Source organism: Dendrobates tinctorius, unplaced genomic scaffold (genome assembly GCF_039654945.1).
Source record: "Dendrobates tinctorius isolate UK_male_01 unplaced genomic scaffold, ASM3965494v1 ptg000202l, whole genome shotgun sequence".
Taxonomy (NCBI): domain Eukaryota; kingdom Metazoa; phylum Chordata; class Amphibia; order Anura; family Dendrobatidae; genus Dendrobates; species Dendrobates tinctorius.
Genome location: NW_027361869.1, coordinates 242,217 through 267,915, shown reverse-complemented (window position 1 = coordinate 267,915; position 25,699 = coordinate 242,217). Strand labels below are relative to the sequence as shown.

General features: G+C 49.9%; 3 protein-coding genes across 16 annotated transcripts in view; 2 read left to right on the top strand and 1 right to left on the bottom strand.

Annotated features, from left to right (window-relative positions):
• The window catches only part of LOC141057025 (glucagon receptor-like), a 63,394-nt gene extending 61,582 nt beyond the window's left edge, over positions 1-1,812 (top strand). For all 3 annotated transcript variants that reach the window (XM_073553508.1, XM_073553507.1, XM_073553509.1), the window contains one exon: positions 870-1,812. In XM_073553508.1, the coding sequence (XP_073409609.1) occupies positions 870-873 (4 nt within the window). In that variant the 3' untranslated portion in view covers positions 874-1,812. The remainder of the gene's footprint in view (positions 1-869) is intronic.
• On the bottom strand, positions 1,179-25,697 carry ANKS3 (ankyrin repeat and sterile alpha motif domain containing 3). 6 transcript variants are annotated; one of them, XM_073553503.1, is made up of 17 exons: positions 25,634-25,697; positions 12,915-13,096; positions 12,478-12,676; positions 12,272-12,393; positions 11,547-11,628; positions 11,232-11,367; positions 10,710-10,850; positions 10,424-10,558; positions 10,252-10,346; positions 9,901-10,062; positions 7,679-7,803; positions 7,348-7,489; positions 7,100-7,272; positions 6,932-7,011; positions 3,045-3,131; positions 2,866-2,956; positions 1,179-1,618 (listed from the first exon to the last, which is right to left on the bottom strand). In XM_073553503.1, the coding sequence occupies exons 2-16, from the start codon at positions 13,070-13,072 to the stop codon at positions 2,874-2,876; spliced, it is 1,920 nt and encodes a 639-aa protein (XP_073409604.1). In that variant the 5' UTR covers positions 13,073-13,096; positions 25,634-25,697; the 3' UTR covers positions 1,179-1,618; positions 2,866-2,873. The 6 variants fall into 6 exon arrangements, with proteins under 6 accessions (XP_073409604.1, XP_073409606.1, XP_073409603.1 ...); XM_073553505.1 differs by lacking the exon at positions 25,634-25,697 and adding an exon at positions 17,398-17,522; XM_073553502.1 differs by lacking the exon at positions 25,634-25,697 and adding an exon at positions 17,083-17,329.
• The window catches only part of LOC141057021 (dynein axonemal assembly factor 8-like), a 74,909-nt gene continuing 66,957 nt past the window's right edge, over positions 17,748-25,699 (top strand). Inside the window, exons 1-9 of one of the 7 annotated variants that reach the window (XM_073553495.1) lie at positions 17,748-17,893; positions 20,813-20,923; positions 21,007-21,087; positions 21,436-21,732; positions 22,139-22,220; positions 22,333-22,495; positions 22,732-22,899; positions 24,394-24,693; positions 24,772-24,922. In XM_073553495.1, coding sequence (XP_073409596.1) covers positions 20,831-20,923; positions 21,007-21,087; positions 21,436-21,732; positions 22,139-22,220; positions 22,333-22,495; positions 22,732-22,899; positions 24,394-24,693; positions 24,772-24,922 — 1,335 coding nt within the window. In that variant the 5' untranslated portion in view covers positions 17,748-17,893; positions 20,813-20,830. Of the gene's footprint in view, positions 17,919-20,812; positions 20,924-21,006; positions 21,088-21,435; positions 21,733-22,138; positions 22,221-22,332; positions 22,496-22,731; positions 22,900-24,393; positions 24,694-24,771; positions 24,923-25,699 lie in introns of all 7 variants that reach the window. The other 6 variants (XM_073553496.1, XM_073553497.1, XM_073553498.1 and 3 more) reach the window with 6 other exon arrangements.

The following is a 25,699-nucleotide window of genomic DNA, read 5'->3' as shown; positions in this document are numbered from 1 at the left end:
GGACCGACACCACAACGAAATAATGAAGCCGCCCTGGGTCAGCAAATCAGAACCGGCGCTGGGGATGCAGGCAGGAGGTCGTTCTCAGAGCCGTGGACTATGGATGTGGGTGCTGAACCAGAGTCCTCTAAATCTATGTGCTCATCTCTAATACACACCGACAGGATGGTTTTTTTTCTTCTCATTGTTAAAAAGAGGGCTGGATTGAACAAAATGCACGCCTTTCACGCTGATCTGAGGCATTTGGAAATTACAGTGTACTAAAATAAATATTAAATTTCAATATTTTAAAATATTAAAATAAAATTTATATAATATAGATTTTGTGTGTGTGTGTATATATATATATATATATATATATATATATATATATTTCATTTTATCATTAAAAAAATATATATTAGTGTGTACGTCTAATTAAAAAATAAAATATAAAAAAATTTAATACATAAAAATGTAAAATACAATTATACGTACACACTAATATATATGACATGTGTACGTATAGTTGTATTTTGTTAATTTTAAAATAAAAAAAAATTATATATATATATACACATATATATATATATATATATATATATATATATATATATATATACACACACACACACACACACACAATATATATATAATCATACATACAATTGTGTGTATGTATATGTGTATTATATATAACATTGTATTAATTTTACTTTAAAATAAAATACAATTAACACACACAAAATGACAAATTAACCCTCTCCCCATACAAAGGCCCTTTTGTTCTGCCGATTGCACTAAGGCCATGAAAACGCCATTGATATTCCTCATCATTATGTATGATTGCATTGTAGACCGTAATAATAATAATTTTGGCTCCTTTTCAGGTAAAGTACGAAATACAGAAAAAGTGGCAGATGTGGAAAATGGACGGCTCCTGTCTGCGGTGACCAACACCTGCTTATACGCAAACTTTACAAACTTTTAACCTAATCCGGTATGCAAGTAATGGCTGCTGCATGTGCTTCACCCCGATGGGCGAGAGCCATCATGAAGAAGTCTGCTTGCTAAGCATCGAGGGGTTACAGGCCTTAGAAATCCCAATGGGGGTGGCCAATAATGAAAGTATTGCCAAAACAGAGTCATCTGGACGTCTCTTTGTTCTGCATTTTTTCATCAGAAATGGAGCCTGAAACTTTTTTTTAAAATGTGTTTCAATTTTATTTTGGGTACATAACGTTCATCTGTGCACCATTGTAACAGCCTGCGAGGCACAGTCTACCCGTTAAACCCTTCTGCTAAAATAAAAATCCTGGACAGGCGTCTGAACCCTATGATCCTGCACACGTCCGATAAAATAAAAAAGGTATCGCGGACCGCAATGGCTGAATCAGTGAGAAAGCATAAAAATGTCACCTCCCCCTTTTCACTTTCTGCAAAAAAAAAGGGGGATCAGTAGAATATCACCGGAGATTGCAGTCTGCCTCTAACGTCGTCAGCCCAGAAAGGGTACTGCATCTGTGTCGCCATCTGAGCCGAGAAGACCGGGGGCTGCCAAGGGCGGCGTGATCAAGGATCGCCACATCTTCGGGGTGGAAAGTTTCACCCACCGTCTGAGGTATGGTAAAAGCATCTCCTAGGAAGGGGAAGATTACAGTCGTTATGCAATATTTGGAGGTGGAGGATTGAAAAACACCAAGATGAGGGCCATACAAAGCTGGACTCCTGTACAGGGAGTTATAAAAGGACTTGGGGAAAGGTTTACAGGAGTCTTCTGGAAATAACGATTCTGCACTGTATAATAAAAAGGTCCGCAATTTTCTTATTTTATTTTTAGGATGTTTTCTGGGAGACCCTAATATCCCCATCTAGACAGACGGGTCAAGGACATTGCCACATTTCTCCTCTTTCACACTTTGCTAAAACCTTCCTGACATTAGAAACCCGTTTTTTTTGGAATCACGGACCTCTTATGTTCCCCAAAGCAGTACCACCTTGCCCAAAGGCGGTTTTCGATTTTGCAACTAAACCGCAATAGAATGACGGTTCAAACCAAGCACAGGCGCTCAGTGCAGCTTTGGTGTGGCCAAACAATTCAGTGCACCTTCCCACCTATCTCCGCCCTTCTCTGACTCTATACATTCAAAGCTGTCAATTAAAATAGAAGAGGGAAAACAAATAGGCGAGAAGGTGCTCTGAACTGTTTGGCCACACCAAGGGTGCACCGAGCATATGTGTTTGCGCAGAATAGGCAATCTGCACTGAGACTCCCTTTAAGGCACTGTGTAATGCTTAAACCCCACCCTGCGGAGGCGCTGTAGGGAAACTGAACACTTCTTGCTGCATTCCAGGTGATTGCTTCCAGTTATCAGCTTAAAGGGGTTTCCGAGTGGTCAAAATATTAGGCAAGGGGAAGCATTCCTTTGCTGTATAGTGCCGAGGCCGGTCACATGTGGCATAGAGCACGTCTTTGCTGTGGCCAAATAGACAAAGGTCGGCTCAGAGCTGCAGCGCTGCAATGGTGGGTACTCACCAAGGAAGCAATGCATCTCTATTATTATATTGCGCCCCCAACTCTCTAACAAGAAGGCACTGATCAAAGCAAATGGAGCTGAGTGGTGGTCTCCTTTGATCATTACCTAATGAAGCATCATTTGATCACTTATTGCTGCATACACATTAGATGGAGGTGGTCCGGCCTCACTGACTTTTGCGGACCATCTGACGTGTATGAGAGATGGGGAGTCATGACTCTTCCCCAATGAAGATGTCAAGAGAAAGGTCAGGGTATGAATGGAGTGTGCATACGGAGGGAAAGGATCTAGGAGTAAATTTCCAACAAAGGGTCGCTGACGCATAGAAGAAAATCATGTCTTCTGTTACCTGCCTTCTCAGGGATCCGGCCATTTATGTCTCCCCTTGTCTGAAGTCCTCATCTTCTCCAGGTTCTCCTGCAGCGCTCTCATTGCCTTCTCTGCAGAGACAGGAACCGTTCACATCTCCATTCTCTTACAGTAGAGAGTTTTCAGGTCTCTCGTCTAGAGAAAGATCCCACGACTTACCCAACACCGCCGTGCTTTCCTCGAGAGATGACGAAAGCTCCTGCACGTTAAAAGACTTCATCGGAGCAGCATTACTGACCGGTGGGGCTAAGAGAAGAAGAAACGAGATTATCACCCGAAATCCAGGTCCCTCACTTTATCCAGCCCATGCCTCCCCATAACAGCCATTACTGGAGGAGGAACCGGGTGCTGGAATAGGTTGATCAGTGGAGGTCCGACTGCTAAGATCTGCACCAACTGGCAGAACCGGGCAAAAATGGAGCCCCAGTGCACATATCCGACCCCTGTGACTAACTCCAATCCTGACACTAGAAGGCCGATTGAGTGCGGTGTCCTCCTATTTAATTTTGTTTTGCACTGCAGCACTACTGGAAACCCTCCACTGTACCGGCAGCTGCAGCCGCCGGCCTCTTGTCCAGGTCTCTGCTGTGCAGCTGGGGTGGACGCTGTAGAGGAATTGCAGCCCTATACCATCAGCGCAGTCACTATGCTTAGGATGGGTTGGAGATCAAGACATTTTTTCATTAAATTTTTTTTTTTTTTTTTTATACATGACCAGTCATAGCTTTGAATAACATCATTCATTTTACTATATACTAAACCCAAAATAAAAACTAAATGAGAACCATAAAAAGGGACCCAGTCCCTCTTCTACCCCCCCCCCCCAACAACATGTCACCCTATTAAACAAATATTTCATAGTTCTGTCCACAGCAGATTTGAACCACTATCGTAATGATATTAATGGGGAAACCAGATCTTGGTTTGGCACAGTTATATACATGCCGTAAGCTGCCCATTATTATTATGCATTTATATAGCGCCATTTATTCCATGGCGCTTTACATGTGAAAAGGGGAAATATAGACAAGTATAGTAAACATGTGTAAGATAAGGGACACACAAGTACAGAAGGAGAGGGGACCCTGCCCGCGGGGGCTCACAGTCTACCATTATGGAATATAACATCCATCGTATTTAAATTGAATCTACACATAAATCAAAACAGACTTAATCGGAATCTCTGCAGTTCTGCTAGGCCGGAGCCGTTAATCCATGGAGCCCATATTTTTTCGAATTTGGAGATGGCCTTCCTTTTCAAATATATTCTTTGTTCCAGATTTAATAGCCAATTAGTTTTATTTATAAATTCTGTTACTGTGGGCGCCTGCTCTGATAACCCAACACTGGTTATTAGTTTCCTGGTCATGTATAACATGCGTTCATCAGTGCTCAAATCTTCTATATATCCCAGTATACATATAGTCATGCGCAAAAGTTTACATACCCCGGCAGAATTTTTGCTTTCCTGGCCTTTTTTTCAAAAAATATGAGCCATTCAAACCCATTTGTGTCAACTTCTGTGCATGTTATCAGGCCAAAATCACCAGGGAATGTGAACTTTTGTCAGGGTGATTTGGATGTTTTGGGTTGTCATTATGATTTAAAAAGAGAAAACACAGTAGTTAGACAATAAATGGCTTCACCCAACCACTAACCATGAGTGGAGAAAAAGTTTTGGTGTTATCATTCATATTCTCTGAAAAAAGGCCAAGAAAGCAAAAATTCTGCTGAGGTTATGTAAACTTTTGAGCACAACTGTACTAATGGTAAGGGATCTGTATCTACTGAGTAAGTTCTATTAATGATCGCTATTACATCCCTCCAGAAAGTTTCTAAAGTGGAGCATATTCACATCATATGAAGTATATTAGCCCGGGATGTTTTACATCTAGCACATAGGGAGTCTGGTCTAAGCCCTATATCGTGGAGAAATTGGGGTGTTCTATATGACTGGTGTAGTACCTGTAAGTGGGAGAATATATGGGATTCACTCAAAGACAACTGTGGAACTCTTTCCAGTAGTTCAGACCACAATAGGCCTATCATGCCCTCCCATTTTCCTTTTGACCGTATGGGGTGTTTTGTTATTACAAGGTCCAACAGATATCTGTAAAGTAATGAGATTAGTCCCCCCCCAGAGTTATATGAGCTGGCGATTCTCTGTATTACATCATTTTTGATCACTCCGTTGTTTAGGACGGGACCTTCTGCCTGATATATGACCACATATCCAAGCCCTCACCTCCTCTTGCCGCCTCAAACTCAAAAATATTTCCCGGATCCGCTCATTCCTCAACCACGAAACCACAAAAACACTAGTGCATGCTCTTATCAACTCCCGCCTCGACTACTGCAACCTCCTACTCTCTGACCTCCCCTCTAGCACTCTGGCTCCGCTCCAGTCTATCCTACACTCTGCTGCCCGACTAATCCACCTGTCTCCCCGCTATTCCCCAGCGTCGCCCCTATGCCAGGCCCTTCACTGGCTTCCTATTGCCCAGAGGATCCATTTCAAAACCCTAACCATGACATACAAAGCCATCCACAACCTGTCTCCTCCATACATCTGTGACATGGTCTCTAGGTACCTACCCACACGCAACCTTCAATCATCTCAAGATCCCCTTCTCTACTCCCCCTTATCTCTTCCTCCCACAACCGCATACAAGACTTCTCCCGTGCTTCCCCCATACCCTGGAACTCTCTGCTGCAACACATCAGACTCTCACCATCAACGGAAACCTTCAAGAAGAACCTGAAGACCCACCTGTTCCAACAAGCCTACAACCTGCAATGATCCTCGGTCTACTGAACCACAGCATGACCTGCTCTACCCTCTCCTACTGTATCCTCACCCATCCCTGTAGACTGTGAGCCCTCGCGGGCAGGGTCCCCTCTCCTTATGTACTTGTGTGTCCCTTGTCTTACACATGTTTATTATACTTGTCTATATTTCCCCTTTTCACATGTAAAGCGCCATGGAATAAATGGCGCTATATAAATGCATAATAATAATAATAATAATAATAATAATAATAATAATAATAATAATAATATGCATGTCGTAACTGAACATACTTATAAAATTCCGTGTTGGGCAGTCCATAGTCATTCCGTATTTGTGAGAACTCCTGGGGTGTATTTCCCTCTGAAACGTGTAAATCTTTCTACTCCTTTTAGACTCCAGTTTTTAAACCCTTCCAAATATTATAGATTAGGGAGCCACGGCGTTTCCCACAATGATGTAAATTGTGAACTTCCTTGTATAACTTGTAGTTTCTTCACCGTCCCCCAAAGTTTGTGTATTAACAGTGTAGTTGGGGTTCTACAAGAGGGGATCGGAAATTTGTGAGCCTCCAATGCTTCACAGAGTCAGAGTGATTTAAACTGTGATCGGAGTAGTAGACGCTGAACTCCCCGTCCCCCTCCAGGGTCGTCCCACCCAGGAATGTGCTGGAGCTGAGCTGCCATGTAATTAACCCATGCATTTGGGACTGCAAGGCCACCCAGTGTTTTATCTCTTTGCAGAATTTCCAATTTAATTCTTGGAGCTTGTCTTCCCCAGATTAAGTCTCTAAACATCCTATTTTTAGGTTTTTAAAACTTTTTTTGTTATTACATTACACTTATTATTTCAGTCTCTCTAGGGAGTTTGAACTTGCGATCACTTGTACTATATATTACAATACTACTGGATTGTAGTATATAGTAAAAATCATGACCTCCTATGAAGCTAAGTAGGCAGCACGGGGGTCTCCACTGCTCCCCTCCCATCTGTCATGTTGACACCGTGCAGGCAGCGAATGGCAATTTAAATGCTGCTGTCAGCAGTGATCAGAGCTTGCTCCAATCACTGTTAGAGGCAGATGCCAGCTGTATAACACAGTTGGCATCTTCCCTGTACGGAGTGGGATCATCTTCTGAGCCCGCTCCATACACCCGCACCTTGTATATGACATACATGGACATTAAGGATCAGTTAAGTAAGAGGTTAATGGACATCACGTTCCTAATCTAATGCTTTCCATCCCCCAGCCTCTTACCTGTAAGTCTGCAGCCAGGCGGCCTTGTCCTTGTAGTGCTACCCTTGCCGAGCCGCTCTGATAGCTCTTCCTGGCAGGTCCTATGGGCAGTCCACAAAACTGTAAGCTCCTCATCAGTTCTCATTATGGTCACATACATATCAGTCCAGCACTGAATATCGTGGGTACCTCAATTGGGCTAGTGCTCGCTGGGCATCAGTAGCCAGGTTGCTAGTGGCATCCAGCTGGCTTTGAAAAGCCCTCCATTTTGTCTCTTGCTCCATAAGACACCCCTCGGCTACGGCTCGGAGCGCCTTCTCCTGGTCCACCTGTCCTTTCAATGTCTCCGTCTCCTCGCAACGCTATGCAGGAAAAAAAAGAGAAATGATCCGGGGTCCAGGAGGCAAATAACGACTGATGGCGCTGTACGCGGCTACCTTATGAAGCTGTATGGCTAGCTCCTGCATCTCCGCTTCCAGACGGTCGGCGTAGGCTTGTTCTAGCGCATCTCCTAGAGGGCGGGCAGAACTATGCCAACGGGCAATGGCGGACGTCATTTTCCGCTTTGGCCCAAATAAGCTATAAAATAAATAGAAACCAAAAAACAAAATATAGAATATTTTTCCGGCAGCTGCTCTCCTTCTCATTTATAGCAGGGCGGACATCTAACAACACTTGGCTCTTTTTGAAGGAGCATCATGGAGTCACCGCATCATACACGATTCGCTCTCTTTGTGCAGCCACAAATACCAGCCGCCCTTTACTTACGTGATGCCCACCTCCCGCAGGTCAGTTTCAGTAAGGGTAAGGAAGATTCGGAGATTAACGTCCTGCTCCTGGAAGACCGACAAGTACTTGGAGCAGCCGATCTGCTCCAGAAGCTCCGCCAGGTCCTGACCACGGGACATAAAGCGATGAGGAACACAGAGGTTAGAACAGGAATGAATGAGCGGCCTTCGTCTACGCCGTTGTCGCTGCAGCCAATTGTCATTTTTGCACTTTATTTCTTTTTCTTACTCACTGTTGCTTTTTTTTGGTTTTGCTTCTATGGCGTTTAGTGTGCGGCAAAACAGGGCTGTGGAGTCGGAGTCGTGGAGTCGGTGGTCATTTTGGTGGAGTCGGAGTTGGAGTCGGTATAAAATGGACCGACTCCGACTCCTAAAATATATAATAAATTGGGTACAGTAGTTCAATGCAGAATGTGCTGAATATTTTTTCATAGGAGTTTGGGAAAGTTATGAAATGTCCTATAAATGGCTGTTATATTCCTGATCTAAGGCTACATTCACACACAGCGTTTTTCCTGTGTTTTTTGAGGATACGTTTTTCAGCTGCAAAAGCTGATCATCTTTTTAAAAAACTGCATCACCTGAAAGGTTTTTGAGCTCATAGATAATGTTTTCAATAGCAAAAGCAGATTAGAAATCTGCTCTATCTATCCATTTATCCATATCTGTCTATCCATATCGCATCTGTACCAAAAAGAATGAAAACCGGGTAGTACACCAATATATATTCTGTTCTATCTAAATATCTTGATTATTGGATCATAAAAATGATTAAATGTCTGAGGTTCACATTGTACTACAATAAATTTTTCACTTAAATATAAGCAATATGTGTGGGAGTCGGAGTCGTGGAGTCAGAGTTGGAGTTGGAGTCGCAGGTTTGGCTTACCGACTCCACAGCCCTGCGGCAAAATTGACCTGGTGCCACGATTCTGGCGATATCAATCTAGTATAGTTTCTTTTATATTTTAGTAATTTCATTTTTTTTTTTTAAACCAAGATTATATAATTTTTTATTTTTTGTCAATGGAATTTTTTTTTTTTTTTCCAAGGCAAGTCGTCATTTTGGATGGGTATCATTTTTGAGGAACTTCCAATATTCTGATTATTTTTTACTGATTTTTTTCCTCAGGGTGGTGGTGGCGGTGGAGGAGCGAGGAAGGTTGCAGTCACAAAAAAAAAAAAATTTTTTTTTTTACATTTATTTTTGTATTTGGAAAGGAGTGGTGGCGGACTTTAACTTTTATATTCCTATTAAATCTGTTTTTTTACCCCCTCTAGTCTTGAGGGTACTTGAACCTGCGATCATTTCATAGACTGCATTGTGTACTGCAGTATCGCCTATGAAGCCTAGCCCGAAGCTGGGCTTCATAGGAGTACAAAGATGGAAGTGACCGAGTCCTTTAATAGCCCCCAACCTGAATTGCATCACTGTCAGAAAGGTTAAGTATGAGAAATCTTGCTACCAAGTATTGCGCAGGCTCGGCTCCTGGGCACGCCCCCTGCCCAGGCTCAGCTCCTGGGCTCGGCTCCTGGGCTCGCCCCCTGCCCAGGCTCGGCTCCTGGGCTCGACCCCTGCCCAGGCGCGGCTCCTGGGCTCGACCCCTGCCCAGGCTCGCCCCCTGCCCAGGCTCGGCTCCTGGGCTCGCCCCCTGCCCAGGCTCGGCTCCTGGGCTCGCCCCCTGCCCAGGCTCGGCTCCTGGGCTCGCCCCCTGCCCAGGCTCGGCTCCTGGGCTCGCCCCCTGCCCAGGCTCGGCTCCTGGGCTCGCCCCCTGCCCAGGCTCGGCTCCTGGGCTCGCTCCCTGCCCAGGCTCGGCTCCTGGGCTCACTCGTCCTACCTGATGTTTGACACCCACTACTCTTGAGAATTGAGCTGTGACGCCACTTTAGAGGAAGCGAGAAAGGACCACAGAGCGGAGGACCTCTTCATTATCAAAAAGTCGTTCGGACCTCCGCAATCATACATTTATGGCATATCCTAGTGACATCCCATCACTTTATGAGAGGAGACCCTTAAGTGCAGGTCACACTTGATATTATTGCTGCTGTTCAAACACAAAACTACTGATGAAGTTCCCCACAAAGTTGCCCAGGATGCGTCACCATGCGCTATGATTGGCGTGCTAATGGACCCCAACTGACCAGTTTTGTATAGGAAAAATATTCCTATAAATAGTCACATATTAGATCTGTGTATTGTACCTTGGGTCCAGTATATGGTGGGATGTTCGGCTCTGCCAAGGGGTTGGAAGCCCTGCAGTGCGAGGATCCAGGGGCAGTATGGGTGTCACCATTGCGCTGTCTCCCTTTGCCGGATGATTTGGGGTGCTTCCTGTTAGCGGTTTCTAACGCTGGATCAGAGTCCTAAAGATGAAGAGAAGCCTGGCTTAAAAAATTGCCGCTCTTTTCAGTGCAGATACCAGATGTAACCCAAGAGGGGCACCATTTCCAAAAAAGAAGACCCTTGTAAATGCTTGATCCTTTTAAATATGCATAGAGGTCGGACATGCGAGGAGGGCGAGAGAGCGAGTTTATCACGCCGGTCCTGCCTACCTCATTGCTCTCCAGCGAGGCCTCGCTGCTCACATCTGTGCTGATACATATCCCCTCACTGCTGCTGCTCCGCGGACCCCCGGTGTACCCCTCCTCTGAAACAGAGCAGATTTCCTTCAATAAATCATATACTCATGGGTGCCATGGGTATTCTTACATCCAGAGTACCAACCTTTACTGCTGCCATTACTCTCCACGTCACGCTCGTTGATGGGCGAGGTGACATCTCGATATCGGAGATCTGAACCTCCAGACTCATAGTCGCCATCACTGAAGGTAAAATAGCCCTGAGGAGGAACCTGAACACCTAAAGTGAAGGGAAGGACCATCTTATACCCTACAGCCGTGATTCTTCGACTGCTGCACAACTACAAGTCCCAGCATGCTCACTACAAGGAGGAGGCCAGTCTCTAAGCAAAAAACTAAGGAAGCTGCAAGCGGAGGATGAATGTACTCACCAGAGCTGGGACCACCGGCCGTCATCTTGGCCAGGGCTTGCGGACCATCGTGAATACTGGGACCTTTAGGCTTACGTTGGTGCCTTGGTCGGTGGGGGGTGAAGGAGGACTCGTCAGACGAGCTGAGATCCTCATGACGTGCTGAAAAACCAGGAACACAATGTGACATAATGATACCCAGAAGATAATGACTTTACCGCCATCTAAGACGTAGGAAAGGTCATTAATATCAGTATCGGGGGGGTCCGACACACAATCAGCCAGTATTTAATAGCTTATGGGGCCAGAACATACAGAGTAGTGGTCGTTCTCTGTACTGCAGCCCAGCTCCCATTCATGTCAACAGGAGCAGTGCTGCAGAATCTGAGAACGGCCACTAAACAGTGCTCGGATCGCCATCTTGCCACGCTAGGAGCAACGTGGGCTACGCATGTGACCTAGAAACCCGATCACTGTGCACGCTTCTGTGGCATCAACCTATCCAATTATATTGGCTTCACTTTAAGCCGGCGCAGATCTTACCTGATCCTCGACTGTGAGTCCGGGAGCCCTTGACACGATGGGAGTCCAAAAACGTCACTATCCTAGAATGGCCGTACCTGGCTGCTAACTTGCGGGCGGTGTCTCCTTTGTGATCTGTCTCAGTCACTTTGACCCCCTTTAAAATACAAAGAATTGGAGGTCTTGATTGTGTGTTTTACAATGTGCCCACGTTGTCATCTTCTACCTGTTGATGGGAAATAAAGCCTGGCGGAGACCCGTCAACGGGCCGTCATCAGAGCCGCGGACCTCCCAATGCGGAAGGCAGCGGAGCACCTATTGACTCTGGAGACTTACGTGGTTCAGTAAATGCTGCACTATGATCTCGTGTCCTGACGCCGCAGCCTCCATTAGGGGAGTGAAGCCGTACACCGGTTCCCTACAAGGAGTCAAACAGTTTTCCAGTTACGTTCAAGCAAAAGACGCCTCTAAATGCAATACAGGGAACGATAACAATCGCCCCTTTATTATTCTAATCGTTGCCTATATTCTGCAGAAACTGAAGTTTAATCAGATATGCTAATTAGGTGATTGGTGCACCCTGGGTGTGGCTAAACAGCTCCGTGCACCTTTCCACCCAGCGCTGGCTTACCTGGAATGATTGCTGTCTGCCCAGAAGACTCAGACAAGACAGCACCGTCACTCACCAGTGAAAGAGGCGGGAAACGCAAAACCACTGGGCGGAATGGTGCACTGAGCCTCGGCTCCATTCATCGTCTATGGGGTTGCCGATAAAGAATAATGGCCAACTCCGGCAATCCCATAGGCAATATAGCAGAGGTGCGCATGCTCTACTTCACTCCGACTCGCTGCAGGGGCCCACCCTCAGAACACTGGGGTCCCAACAATCATTAAGTTATTCCCTACATTACACCAAGGGGAAGGACTCACTAAATTAAGAAAAACCCTTTAAAAAAAGATGAACAGGACACCAGAGAGCTCGGGCACCATCTAACAGCTGATGGTAGGGGTGCGGAGAGTCAGGCTGCACAGTGGAACCCAAAAGGGCTTGGCATCCTTACTTGGCATCGGCACTGGCGCCATTTTCCAGCAGGAAGCGCAGCATCCGCTGATGCCCAGCACTGGTGCAGTGGAACAAGGCGGTCCAGCCACGGGCATCTCTCGCCTCAATCTCAGCGCCCTGCTGCAGGAGGGAAACAGAGACTAATGGTGATCACCGATTATGGTGAAGACCAGATCTAATTCCACCCACAGGCCAGGGTCGTACCTGGATCAAGAAGTAAGCAACGCTTTCATTGCCACAGCTGGCTGCCAGGATGAGAGGGGTCTGCCCGCTGGGGGTCCTGCAGTTCACATCCACCCCGGCCTCCAGCAGCAGGCTGACCACAGCGTCATGGCCTATGTATGAGGCATACATGAGCGGCGTCCATCCACCCAGGTTCGCCTGGTTCAGATCCACATCTTTCCTGTGCAAAGACAAATCACACAAGATTAGTTACCGGGAGCAGCGACTGGCACTGATGAGGGGCAAAGGGCAGCCACCATGAAAAACAGAGCGATAACCAGGAAATACAGCAGAAAGGGGCTTAAAGGGGTTGTCAGAAACAGGACACGGCACGAGGAGGGTTTAACAGGTTTTAAGTATATTAGATGGAAACCGATAAAAACATCTCATTAAACTCATCATCATCATCCATCTCTTACCTGCGCACACAGCACTGAACCACCTCATACTGACCGATGGAGGCCGCGGTGTGAAGGTCCAGGGACAACTCCTGACCGTCCACAGGTTCTCCATACCACATAGACAGGCTGCAGCTCAGCATCTCTGTCTCACTGGCTTCATCGCTGAGCTCTGCCATGTCACTGATCTATAACGCGATGTCCTACAAAATAAGGAGACAGATTACAGCCCCGTCCTCCTCCTCCTAATACACAGGGATCAGGACACAGCCCCGTCCTCCTCCTCCTAACACACAGCCATCAGGACGCGGCCCCGTCCCCCTCCTAACACGCAGCCATCAGGACGCGGCCCCGTCCCCCTCCTAACACGCAGCCATCAGGAAGCGGCCCCGTCCCCCTCCTAACACGCAGCCATCAGGACGCGGCCCCGTCCCCCTCCTAACACGCAGCCATCAGGACGCGGCCCCGTCCCCCTCCTAACACGCAGCCATCAGGACGCGGCCCCGTCCCCCTCCTAACACGCAGCCATCAGGACGCGGCCCCGTCCCCCTCCTAACACGCAGCCATCAGGACGCGGCCCCGTCCCCCTCCTAACACGCAGCCATCAGGACGCGGCCCCGTCCCCCTCCTAACACGCAGCCATCAGGACGCGGCCCCGTCCCCCTCCTAACACGCAGCCATCAGGACGCGGCCCCGTCCCCCTCCTAATACGCAGCCATCAGGACACGGCCCCGTCCCTTTCCTAATACGCAGCCATCAGGACACGGCCCCGTCCCCCTCCTAATACGCAGCCATCAGGACACGGCCCCGTCCCCCTCCTAATACAAAGCCATCAGGACACGGCCCCGTCCTCCTCCTAATACACAGCCATCAGGACACGGCCCCGTCCTCCTCCTAATATACAGGGATCAGGACACGGCCCCGTCCTTCTCCTAATACACACCCATCAGGACACGGCCCCGTCCTCCTCCTAATACACAGCCATCAGGACAACTTCAAACTTGAGATTTTCGGCCAACTACATTTCCCACAGTGCTTTGCGGCAAGCTCCGCCTTTCTTTTGAGTGACAACTGTTGTATCCAATCGAATAAGCAACTACTTGAAGGACGTCTAGTAAAGTAACCAATAGGGAGGCTCCACACAACGTCCTGCCATCCCAGCCATCCGGACGCGGCCCCGTCCCCCTCCTAACACGCAGCCATCAGGACGCGGCCCCGTCCCCCTCCTAACACGCAGCCATCAGGACGCGGCCCCATCCTCCTCCTAACACGCAGCCATCAGGACACGGCCCCGTCTCCCTCCTAACACGCAGCCATCAGGACACGGCCCCGTCTCCCTCCTAACACGCAGCCATCAGGACACGGCCCCGTCCCCCTCCTAATACGCAGCCATCAGGACACGGCCCCGTCCCCCTCCTAATACGCAGCCATCAGGACACGGCCCCGTCCCCCTCCTAATACGCAGCCATCAGGACACGGCCCCGTCCCCCTCCTAATACGCAGCCATCAGGACACGGCCCCGTCCCCCTCCTAATACAAAGCCATCAGGACACGTCCCCGTCCCCCTCCTAATACACAGCCATCAGGACACGGCCCCGTCCCCCTCCTAATACACAGCCATCAGGACACGGCCCCGTCCCCCTCCTAACACGCAGCCATCAGGACGCGGCCCCGTCCCCCTCCTAACACGCAGCCATCAGGACGCGGCCCCGTCCCCCTCCTAACACGCAGCCATCAGGACGCGGCCCCGTCCCCCTCCTAACACGCAGCCATCAGGACGCGGCCCCGTCCCCCTCCTAACACGCAGCCATCAGGACGCGGCCCCGTCCCCCTCCTAATACGCAGCCATCAGGACACGGCCCCGTCCCTTTCCTAATACGCAGCCATCAGGACACGGCCCCGTCCCCCTCCTAATACGCAGCCATCAGGACACGGCCCCGTCCCCCTCCTAATACAAAGCCATCAGGACACGGCCCCGTCCTCCTCCTAATACACAGCCATCAGGACACGGCCCCGTCCTCCTCCTAATATACAGGGATCAGGACACGGCCCCGTCCTTCTCCTAATACACACCCATCAGGACACGGCCCCGTCCTCCTCCTAATACACAGCCATCAGGACAACTTCAAACTTGAGATTTTCGGCCAACTACATTTCCCACAGTGCTTTGCGGCAAGCTCCGCCTTTCTTTTGAGTGACAACTGTTGCATCCAATCGAATAAGCAACTACTTGAAGGACGTCTAGTAAAGTAACCAATAGGGAGGCTCCACACAACGTCCTGCCATCCCAGCCATCCGGACGCGGCCCCGTCCCCCTCCTAACACGCAGCCATCAGGACGCGGCCCCGTCCCCCTCCTAACACGCAGCCATCAGGACGCGGCCCCATCCTCCTCCTAACACGCAGCCATCAGGACACGGCCCCGTCTCCCTCCTAACACGCAGCCATCAGGACACGGCCCCGTCTCCCTCCTAATACGCAGCCATCAGGACACGGCCCCGTCCCCCTCCTAATACGCAGCCATCAGGACACGGCCCCGTCCCCCTCCTAATACGCAGCCATCAGGACACGGCCCCGTCCCCCTCCTAATACGCAGCCATCAGGACACGGCCCCGTCCCCCTCCTAATACGCAGCCATCAGGACACGGCCCCGTCCCCCTCCTAATACAAAGCCATCAGGACACGTCCCCGTCCCCCTCCTAATACACAGCCATCAGGACACGGCCCCGTCCCCCTCCTAATACACAGCCATCAGGACACGGCCCCGTCCCCCTCCTAATACACAGCCATAAGGACACGGCCCCGTCCTCCTCCTAATACACAGCCATCAGGACACGGCCCCGTCCCCCTCCTAATACACAGCCATCAGGACACGGCCCCGTCCCCCTCCTAATACACAGCCATCAGGACACGGCCCCGTCCTCCTCCTAATACACAGCCATCAGGACACGGCCCCGTCCTCCTCCTAATACACAGCCATCAGGACACGGCCCCGTCCTCCTCCTAATACACAGGGATCAGGACACGGCCCCGTCCTTCTCCTAATACACACCCATCAGGACACGGCCCCGTCCTCCTCCTAATACACAGCCATCAGGACACGGCCCCGTCCTCATCCTAATACACAGGGATCAGGACACGGCCCCGTCCCCCTCCTAATACACAGCCATCAGGACACGGCCCCGTCCTCCTCCTAATACACAGCCATCAGGACACGGCCCCGTCCTCCTCCTAATACACAGCCATCAGGACACGGCCCCGTCCTCCTCCTAATACACAGCCATCAGGACACGGCCCCGTCCTCCTCCTAATACACAGCCATCAGGACACGGCCCCGTCCTCCTCCTAATACACAGCCATCAGGACACGGCCCCGTCCTCCTCCTAATACACAGCCATCAGGACACGGCCCCGTCCTCCTCCTAATACACAGCCATCAGGACACGGCCCCGTCCTCCTCCTAATACACAGCCATCAGGACACGGCCCCGTCCTCCTCCTAATACACAGCCATCAGGACACGGCCCCGTCCTCCTCCTAATACACAGCCATCAGGACACGGCCCCGTCCTCCTCCTAATACACAGCCATCAGGACACGGCCCCGTCCTCCTCCTAATACACAGCCATCAGGACACGGCCCCGTCCTCCTCCTAATACACAGCCATCAGGACACGGCCCCGTCCTCCTCCTAATACACAGCCATCAGGACACGGCCCCGTCCTCCTCCTAATACACAGCCATCAGGACACGGCCCCGTCCTCCTCCTAATACACAGCCATCAGGACACGGCCCCGTCCTCCTCCTAATACACAGCCATCAGGACAAGGCCCCGTCCTCCTCCTAATACACAGCCATCAGGACACGGCCCCGTCCTCCTCCTAATACACAGCCATCAGGACACGGCCCCGTCCTCCTCCTAATACACAGCCATCAGGACACGGCCCCGTCCTCCTCCTAATACACAGCCATCAGGACACGGCCCCGTCCTCCTCCTAATACACAGCCATCAGGACACGGCCCTGTCCTCCTCCTAATACACAGCCATCAGGACACGGCCCCGTCCTCCTCCTAATACACAGCCATCAGGACACGGCCCCGTCCTCCTCCTAATACACAGCCATCAGGACACGGCCCCGTCCTCCTCCTAATACACAGCCATCAGGACATGGCCCCGTCCTCCTCCTCACACACCGGCTCCTGTATAGACAGCAGTAGCTGACCACCTTTCTTGGCTCTCGCAGCCTCCAGCTGTTGTTCCCTCTTCCCGCTCAGGACTCTGGATTCTGTAGTTCTCTCCTAATTAGTAACTTCAAACTTGAGATTTTCGGCCAACTACATTTCCCACAGTGCTTTGCGGCAAGCTCCGCCTTTCTTTTGAGTGACAACTGTTGTATCCAATCGAATAAGCAACTACTTGAAGGACGTCTAGTAAAGTAACCAATAGGGAGGCTCCACACAACGTCCTGTCCGCTGCACACTGCAGAATATACATAAATACAGCTTTACCCAATAGAGGTGACATAGACGTTCATGTGCAGGCGGAGGACTCGCTGTCGTTACATTCTGAGCCCGATTTGAGTCCGGACACCAATCACAAGCACTGAGATTTAGCCCTTGTTTTATTTATCTGCCAGGACCTTAAGAGGCGGAACATGAACTGGTTGTCTGGGTGACCGAAAGGCGAGCGACGCGAAAATACGTTATGGAGGGCTACAAAGTGTTTAGTAGGCGTGGTTTGGCAGTTAGCAACTCCACTCACGAGCTTGGACGTGGGCGTGGTCTACACTGTACCCTCGCACCTGTAGTAATTCAGCAGGTGGGCGTGTCCTGGTGAAGGGGCGTGGCTGTGCCGGTCATTTGAAGGAACGCAAGAAGTGACGGACAGTTGTTCGGTGAACGTCAGTATTAACGTTAAGGCCCCGGAGGGGAAGGTGCTGGGAGATAGGGATTATATGCAGGAGACGTCTATTCACCGCAGCCGTGCCCGGTGCACACTGAGCAGGTAGACGAGGTTTCCATGGAGACAGGTACGCTGTGAGGAGCGCGAGACGTGACGGTTCACAGGACACAGCAGGGGCCCGCGGGGAAGTGACGGGGCCCGGAGCACGCGTGTGAATGCCCCCCCCAAATAATAATTACTGTATATATATATCCCTATTGTCTTCACCAGCAGGAGGCGCCTGTTATGGCCATTATAGAGAATGATGGTCCCAGCTACCCACTGAGCATGATGTATCCTCCACCAGCCCCCCAATCAGTATGATAGACCCCCAACAGCCCCCAATCAGTATGATAGACCCCCCCAGCCCCAATCAGTAAGATAGACCCCCAACAGCCCCCAAACAGTAAAATAGACCCCCCAGCCCCAATCAGTATGACGGTCCCACCAGCCCCAATCAGTATGATGGTCCCACCAGCCCCCAATCAGTAAGATAGACCCCCCCCAGCCCCCAAACAGTATGATAGACCCCCACCAGCCCCCCAAACAGTATGATAGACCCCCACCAGCCCCCCAATCAGTATGATGGTCCCACCAGCCCCCCAATCAGTATGATGGTCCCACCAGCCCCCCAATCAGTATGACGGTCCCACCAGCCCCCAATCAGTAAGATAGACCCCCAACAGCCCCCAATCAGTATGATAGACCCCCAACAGCCCCCCAATCAGTATGATGGTCCCACCAGCCCCCCAATCAGTATGACGGTCCCACCAGCCCCCAATCAGTATGATAGACCCCCCCAGCCCCCAATCAGTAAGATAGACCCCCAACAGCCCCCAAACAGTAAAATAGACCCCCAACAGCCCCCCAATCAGTATGATGGTCCCACCAGCCCCCCAATCAGTATGATGGTCCCACCAGCCCCCCAATCAGTATGATGGTCCCACCAGCCCCCCAATCAGTATGATGGTCCCACCAGCCCCCAATCAGTATGATAGACCCCCCCAGCCCCCAATCAGTAAGATAGACCCCCAACAGCCCCCCAATCAGTATGATGGTCCCACCAGCCCCCCAATCAGTATGATGGTCCCACCAGCCCCCCAATCAGTATGACGGTCCCACCAGCCCCCAATCAGTATGATAGACCCCCCCAGCCCCCAATCAGTAAGATAGACCCCCAACAGCCCCCAAACAGTAAAATAGACCCCCAACAGCCCCCCAATCAGTATGATGGTCCCACCAGCCCCCCAATCAGTATGATGGTCCCACCAGCCCCCCAATCAGTATGATGGTCCCACCAGCCCCCAATCAGTATGATAGACCCCCCCAGCCCCCAATCAGTAAGATAGACCCCCAACAGCCCCCAAACAGTAAAATAGACCCACCAGCCCCAATCAGTATGACGGTCCCACCAGCCCCAATCAGTATGACGGTCCCACCAGCCCCAATCAGTATGATGGTCCCACCAGCCCCCAATCAGTAAGATAGACCCCCAACAGCCCCCAAACAGTAAAATAGACCCCCCCAGCCCCCAAACAGTATGATAGACCCCCACCAGCCCCCCAATCAGTATGATGGTCCCACCAGCCCCCCAATCAGTATGATGGTCCCACCAGCCCCCCAATCAGTATGATGGTCCCACCAGCCCCCCAATCAGTATGACGGTCCCACCAGCCCCCAATCAGTAAGATAGACCCCCAACAGCCCCCAATCAGTATGATAGACCCCCAACAGCCCCCAATCAGTATGATGGCCCCACCAGTCCCCCCAATCAGTATGATGGTCCCACCAGCACCCAATCAGTAAGATAGACCCCCAACAGCCCCCAATCAGTATGATAGGCCCCCAATCAGTATGATGGCCCCACTAGCCCCCCCAATCAGTATGATAGACCCCCCACCAGCCCCCAATCAGTTTGATGGCCCCACTAGCTCCCCCAATCAGTATGATAGACCCCCACCAGCCCCCCCCAATCAGTATGATAGACCCCCAACAGCCCCCAAACAGTAAAATAGACCCCCCCAGCCCCCAAACAGTATGATAGACCCCCACCAGCCCCCCAATCAGTATGATGGTCCCACCAGCCCCCCAATCAGTATGATGGTCCCACCAGCCCCCCAATCAGTATGACGGTCCCACCAGCCCCCAATCAGTAAGATAGACCCCCAACAGCCCCCAAACAGTATGATAGACCCCCACCAGCCCCCCAATCAGTATGATGGTCCCACCAGCCCCCCAATCAGTATGATGGTCCCACCAGCCCCCCAATCAGTATGACGGTCCCACCAGCCCCCAATCAGTAAGATAGACCCCCAACAGCCCCCAATCAGTATGATAGACCCCCAACAGCCCCCAATCAGTATGATGGCCCCACCAGTCCCCCCAATCAGTATGATGGTCCCACCAGCACCCAATCAGTAAGATAGACCCCCAACAGCCCCCAATCAGTATGATAGGCCCCCAATCAGTATGATGGCCCCACTAGCCCCCCAATCAGTATGATAGACCCCCCACCAGCCCCCAATCAGTTTGATGGCCCCACTAGCTCCCCCAATCAGTATGATAGACCCCCACCAGCCCCCCCCAATCAGTATGATAGACCCCCAACAGCCCCCAATCAGTATGATAGACCCCCCCAGGCCCCCAATCACTATGATGGCCCCACCAGCCCCCCCAATCAGTATGATAGACCCAGCCCCCAATGATAGACCCCCCCACCAGCCCCCCTAATCAGTATGATAGACCCCCACCAGCCCCCCCAATCAGTATGATAGACCCCCCCACCAGCCCCCCTAATCAGTATGATAGACCCCCACCAGCCCCCCCCCAATCAGTATGATAGACCCCCCACCAGCCCCCCCAATCAGTAGTTTGACAATAAATGGCTTCCCCCAACCACTAACCATGGGTGGAGAGAACGTTTTGGTGTTATCATTGATATGTATACTTTTGAGCAGATCTGTATGTGTAACCATCTTACAGGTCCGTGAAGTTGACAACATGGCCAGCGAGAACGGACAGACGGCTCATGAGCTGGAGCTGCTCCTCTCCTCCCTGAAAGCCCCCTCCATCGCTTCGGATGTCAGCTCCCTGGTGAGCGCCTTATGGGGGGATTTGGCGCCCCCAGATGATGGGCGCACAGTGATAATCTCTCATGAACGTGTCACTATTTCCAGTCTGACCTGGAGTCCGAGGACGCGGAGATCCTCCAGATGGACGACTGCCACATATCTGATGGGAGTGATGATATAGAGAAGGTGAGAACGACCAGGAGCAAAGTCGGGGGGGGGTTGGTTGAAAAAGTTGCAGTTTGGAGTTTATAATACGGGATGAATAATTTTTAGACATCGTGTTTTTAGGAGCGTGGCGTTACCAAGTATGTTTATTTATTTTTATTATTATTTATTTGTATTTGGATCTCAGGCTGTTAATTTGACCTTTTTTAAGTTTTATTTTTTTATTAATATTTATTATTTATTTGAACTTTTTAGATTGAATTTTTATTATTTATATTTATTTGAACGTTTTCTGTTTATTTTGTATTATTTATTTCTTGGTCTCCTATGTCCTGTACTAACCCGATTCTTCTCTCCGTCCCCCTTTAGGTTCTGCCTGCGCCAGCGGTCGGACAGTCAGACCGTGGTGGTGCGGTGACATCAGACATGACGGCGTCACAAACGCTTCCAGATTTGTCAGGCTCATCATTAGGGCGCGATACTTCACCCCAAGAAGACCCGACGCACCCGGCTCCTCCCCAGACGCTGCCGGGAAGTGTTATCTCACCGGAGCCGGGTCATCCTGAACGAAAAGCCGTAGAGCGACTTGTAAAGTCGAGAAGTGGTCCAAAAGAGCACGACCCCCATCAGGTTCAGGAACCATTGTTCCCCCCGCCCGGCGTACAGGTGAGAGACGCTCCCCGAACGGAGCAAACACACAAGTAAAAAAAAATGTAAAAAGCTTTAGTATGGAGCTGAGCCCGCAGCATACGAGGAAGATGCCGGCTGTGTCATACAGTCAGCGCCTGCTTTGTAACAGCAGCGATCCGAGCTAAAAACAAGCAGGTGGGAGGGAGCACTGAGCGGTTTGGTGGGCCGAGCGCCAGTGCTTGGTTTGAACAGTCATTTTCTGCTGACAGATTCCATAAGTCATTAGCACATGGCCTGTGGGGTGGAGCACGGCGGACCCTCGGGGGGGGGGGGGGGGGGGGGGGTAATATACCTGTTCCATGGAAAGTTCCTTTAAATGAGGTCCAAACACCATGAAATCTGTAAAGACGGTGCCTCTAAAATGTCTTCTTTTCCATTTCAGCCGATAGATCGGGAGGATTTGGAGGCGATCCTTCTACGCCTGGAGGCCGAGGCTAAAATACGGCAGTCTTCTAAGGAGCCGGGTGAGCGCCGTATATGTGTGGACCAGATCCTGCGCCATCCTAACCGTACCTGGCACAGTGAGATTTGTGACTTTCTCCTTATGTTCATACACGGCCTCTTTTCTGCCCACAGAAGAAGCGGCGCCCCCATCCGTACCAACCATGGCGACCAGTGCGAAGAAACGGCAAGAGCAGATCATGGAGCAGCTGGCAGAATTAAGTGCCCGGCAATCACAGGGTCAGAGTCTTAAGGGGGGACGCGTGGACAATGAAGGAGTCAGGCCCAGTGGTCACAGGTATCCAGACCGGGGGGCGAGAGACTTAGTAGGGGTTTGGGTGGGCCAGAAGTTTAGCATCAGTGTCCTGGAGGTATGGCACGTTCTGTCCACTAGGGGTCAGGCCATCCATACATCTGTTGTTGCCCCCTGTCCATCTCCGCACGTTCTGTCCACTAGGGGTCAGGCCATCCATACATCTGTTATTGCCCCATGTCCATCTCCTTCCATATGTAACCGATTGCATCACACGAAAGTGTCTCCAGCAGCGCAAATGTGACCGAGAAAAAAGTCCACGTGGGGCGTAAAGAGAATAACCCCACAGTCTTCATAGACCTGAGAGCCGCGTCATCCAGCCCAAACCTGACAGCTGGTATAGGGGGAAAACCAGCGCAGAAGAACCAGAGGAGAGCAGATGTGCCACGGTACGTGGAAGGCGCTGCATTTACTGGCTGCGCACAATGTAGAAGATGCCGAACATCTGCCCCCCGCATCCGAAAAACGACTACAGAGATGTCACGGCCAAATATGAGTCCACACTTCGCCGTCTAGTGGACATCGCTGACACTGCACCTTTTTATTACGTTTTATATTTTTATTTTGGTTTTACAGCATTAAGTGTTCAGTAAAAATGACACGACTACAGCGATAACAAACTCGTATAGTGTTTTTAAAAAAAAAAAAAAAAAAAAATTTTAAGTGGTGAAAAAAAAATTGAAACTGTTGTTTAAAAATGTATATTTATGTTTGTGTCACCATTTTCAGAGATCTATAACCTTAATATTTTTTTTTTGTTTTTTTGTCAGTGGAGCTGAAGGAGGGTTAGTTTATCTGTATAGTGAGCTGTTGTTGTTATTGGTCCCATTTTGGGGTACATACAACATTTTGATTGCTTTTTATAGGGTTTTTTGGGAGGACGTACGGCAGCTGGAAAGTTGCAGTTCCGGCATTTTTAATTTAGATTTATTTATTTACTTTTTTCTGTAGGACATTAACTTTATGGGTTAATTTCATAAATATATTGATCAGACTTCTACTTTAATATGTTAATTTTTTTTCATTTTCTTTATTTTTGGAATTGAAGGGGTGATTTGAATTTTTATGCTTTTTTTTTTTGTTTTTTTTGTTTTATTTTTTTATACTGTGTAGCCTGTCATCATTAGATCTCTTGTAGTATATCCCCAAGTATTGCAGTATACAGTAAAAATCGCAGCCTCCTGTGAAGTCCAGCCTGGGCTTTACAGGAAGACTTAGATGGTGACAACAGACCCCCAACAACCCATTGGCACCCCTTCATTCGCATCACTGGGAAAGTGGGGGCTGGGGTGGGAAGGACATCTCAGTAGAATCACTGCAGAAATTGATGGTGGCATTTCAGGGGTTAAACAGCTATGGTCGCTGCTGATAGTGGCAGGTGCTGGCTGTATAACACAGCGGGCACCAGATCAGCTTCTCAGCCCGCTCCATAGACTTGCACAAGCTCCGTGACGTTTTTCTTTAAAGGGCAGTTTGTAATTATTTGGCATTATTTTAAGCCAAATAATAGGGATGATGCTCAGAAATCCCTTTCTGTCTGTGCCTCCTCAGATATGTTACGAAGGAGATGAGAGCAGATAAAATGAACACATGTCTCAGGATCAGACTACACTGGGTTTGTTTGTAGTCTGTAACCATGGTGATACATAAGTCGGAATAGGAGCTGTTGACATTGTTTGTTTATTTATTTGTATTATTTACAGCAGTAGTAATATTGGTTGCGCAGCTGGATGTTGCCTTTTAGTGCCTGTTTATAGCCTTAATAAAATCAGAACAGTAATAACATCAGGATACATGTTAACAAAAGAACTGTACCAGGCAAACAGGAGGGTTCCGACTTATTAGCACATATTCATTGTGACCATTGCACCTTTATCCCGCAGGTCAGTCCACACCGGGAAAAGTGCATTGCTGCAGCAGCTGCGTTGGAGCAAGATGGGACCTTGCTCGCCACCTCCGGACTGTAGAGCTCATCCGCCTGTCACCGGCAGCCCGGAGCTGCCCAAAAAGATCAGATCCCATCAGCTGCACAGATCGAACGTCAAGTCGGATGTCCGAGCAGGCAGCCTCCCGAACAAAGAAGACATGCCAGAGATGGACAGCAGCTTCAAAGATGGAGACACAGCAGAAGAACATCCAAGGAAAGAGACTGAGGAACCCCAAAAAACGCAGGAAAGCCGCAGGTAAGGAGAAGCTTTGCATGAGCCCTTAGGACCTTTTCATTTAAAAAGTTTGGGGGTCATTTTGTTTTCTTCTCACAGCAGCACAGAGGAGCTGACACAGGTAGAAAAGCAACTCGGGGAAAATAAAAGCAGACAGAACATGCAGAGCCGGATAGAGGGGATGAAACTTCAAAGCTCTGCGAGCAGCCAGCGGCCGACGGCGGAGCAAACACCGGTGCTGTTCCATCTGGTAAGACGTCTGATCGGTAATATGATGGCACAGGAGGGGGCTTGTATATGATAACCAATTGGCTTCCTCCTATGAAGCTCAGCCACTGGTAGGAGGCGATGATCATCGGAACTGATGGCCACCATCTTTTAAATGCTGCTGTTGCCTTTGACAGTGGCATTTAAGAGGTTAAACTGCTGAGATCGGCACTAGCCATCACCCACACTGTATGGAGCGGGCTCAACTCCTGAGTCCGCTCCATACAAGCAGGGAGCACAAGGGCTCAAACGGATATAAATCGGTGAGGGTCTGACTGTTTGGACCCCACAATTAATGGGTTGCAGCACTAATGCAGCGCTGCATTTCCGTGACTGTTTTTCTTGCACAGCTGCGCTCCCCACCACCCAGCTGGGAAATGAATAGAGATGATGTTCCTTGCACAGCCAGTAAGGGAAAACAGTAATGGAAAACAGCGCTGTTCTCGTGCTGCTTCCGCTTTATTCTCAGGATCGTGGCGATCCCTGAGGTCGATCATAAAGTGAAGACACTATAAAATTACAATACCTCTTATAAGGATCCCCCGCTCTTTGGTGGCCATTAGCGTACACACAGGCAATGGCTCTGGTCCAGCATGACAAGGTTTATTAAGTTCACAAACACCGGAGGACTCCAGGCAAAACAAAAACAACGTTTTATGGCATAAAGGTACAACAGAAAATAAACAGCTCGCACCTCAGTATGGGCACACCCGCTCAGATACAGGTCCAACTCCCACAGAACCTGCAGAGTCTAGACAAC

Coding starts and splice junctions, on each gene's coding strand:
- ANKS3 (XM_073553503.1), bottom strand. CDS start 13,072: ATGGCAGAGCTCAGCGATGAAGCCAGTGAGACAGAGATGCTGAGCTGC. Junction 10,559..10,709: donor GGCCGGTGGTCCCAGCTCTG/GTGAGTACATTC, acceptor CCTTCACTTTAG/GTGTTCAGGTTCCTCCTCAG. Junction 7,012..7,099: donor CGAGCACTAGCCCAATTGAG/GTACCCACGATA, acceptor GACTGCCCATAG/GACCTGCCAGGAAGAGCTAT.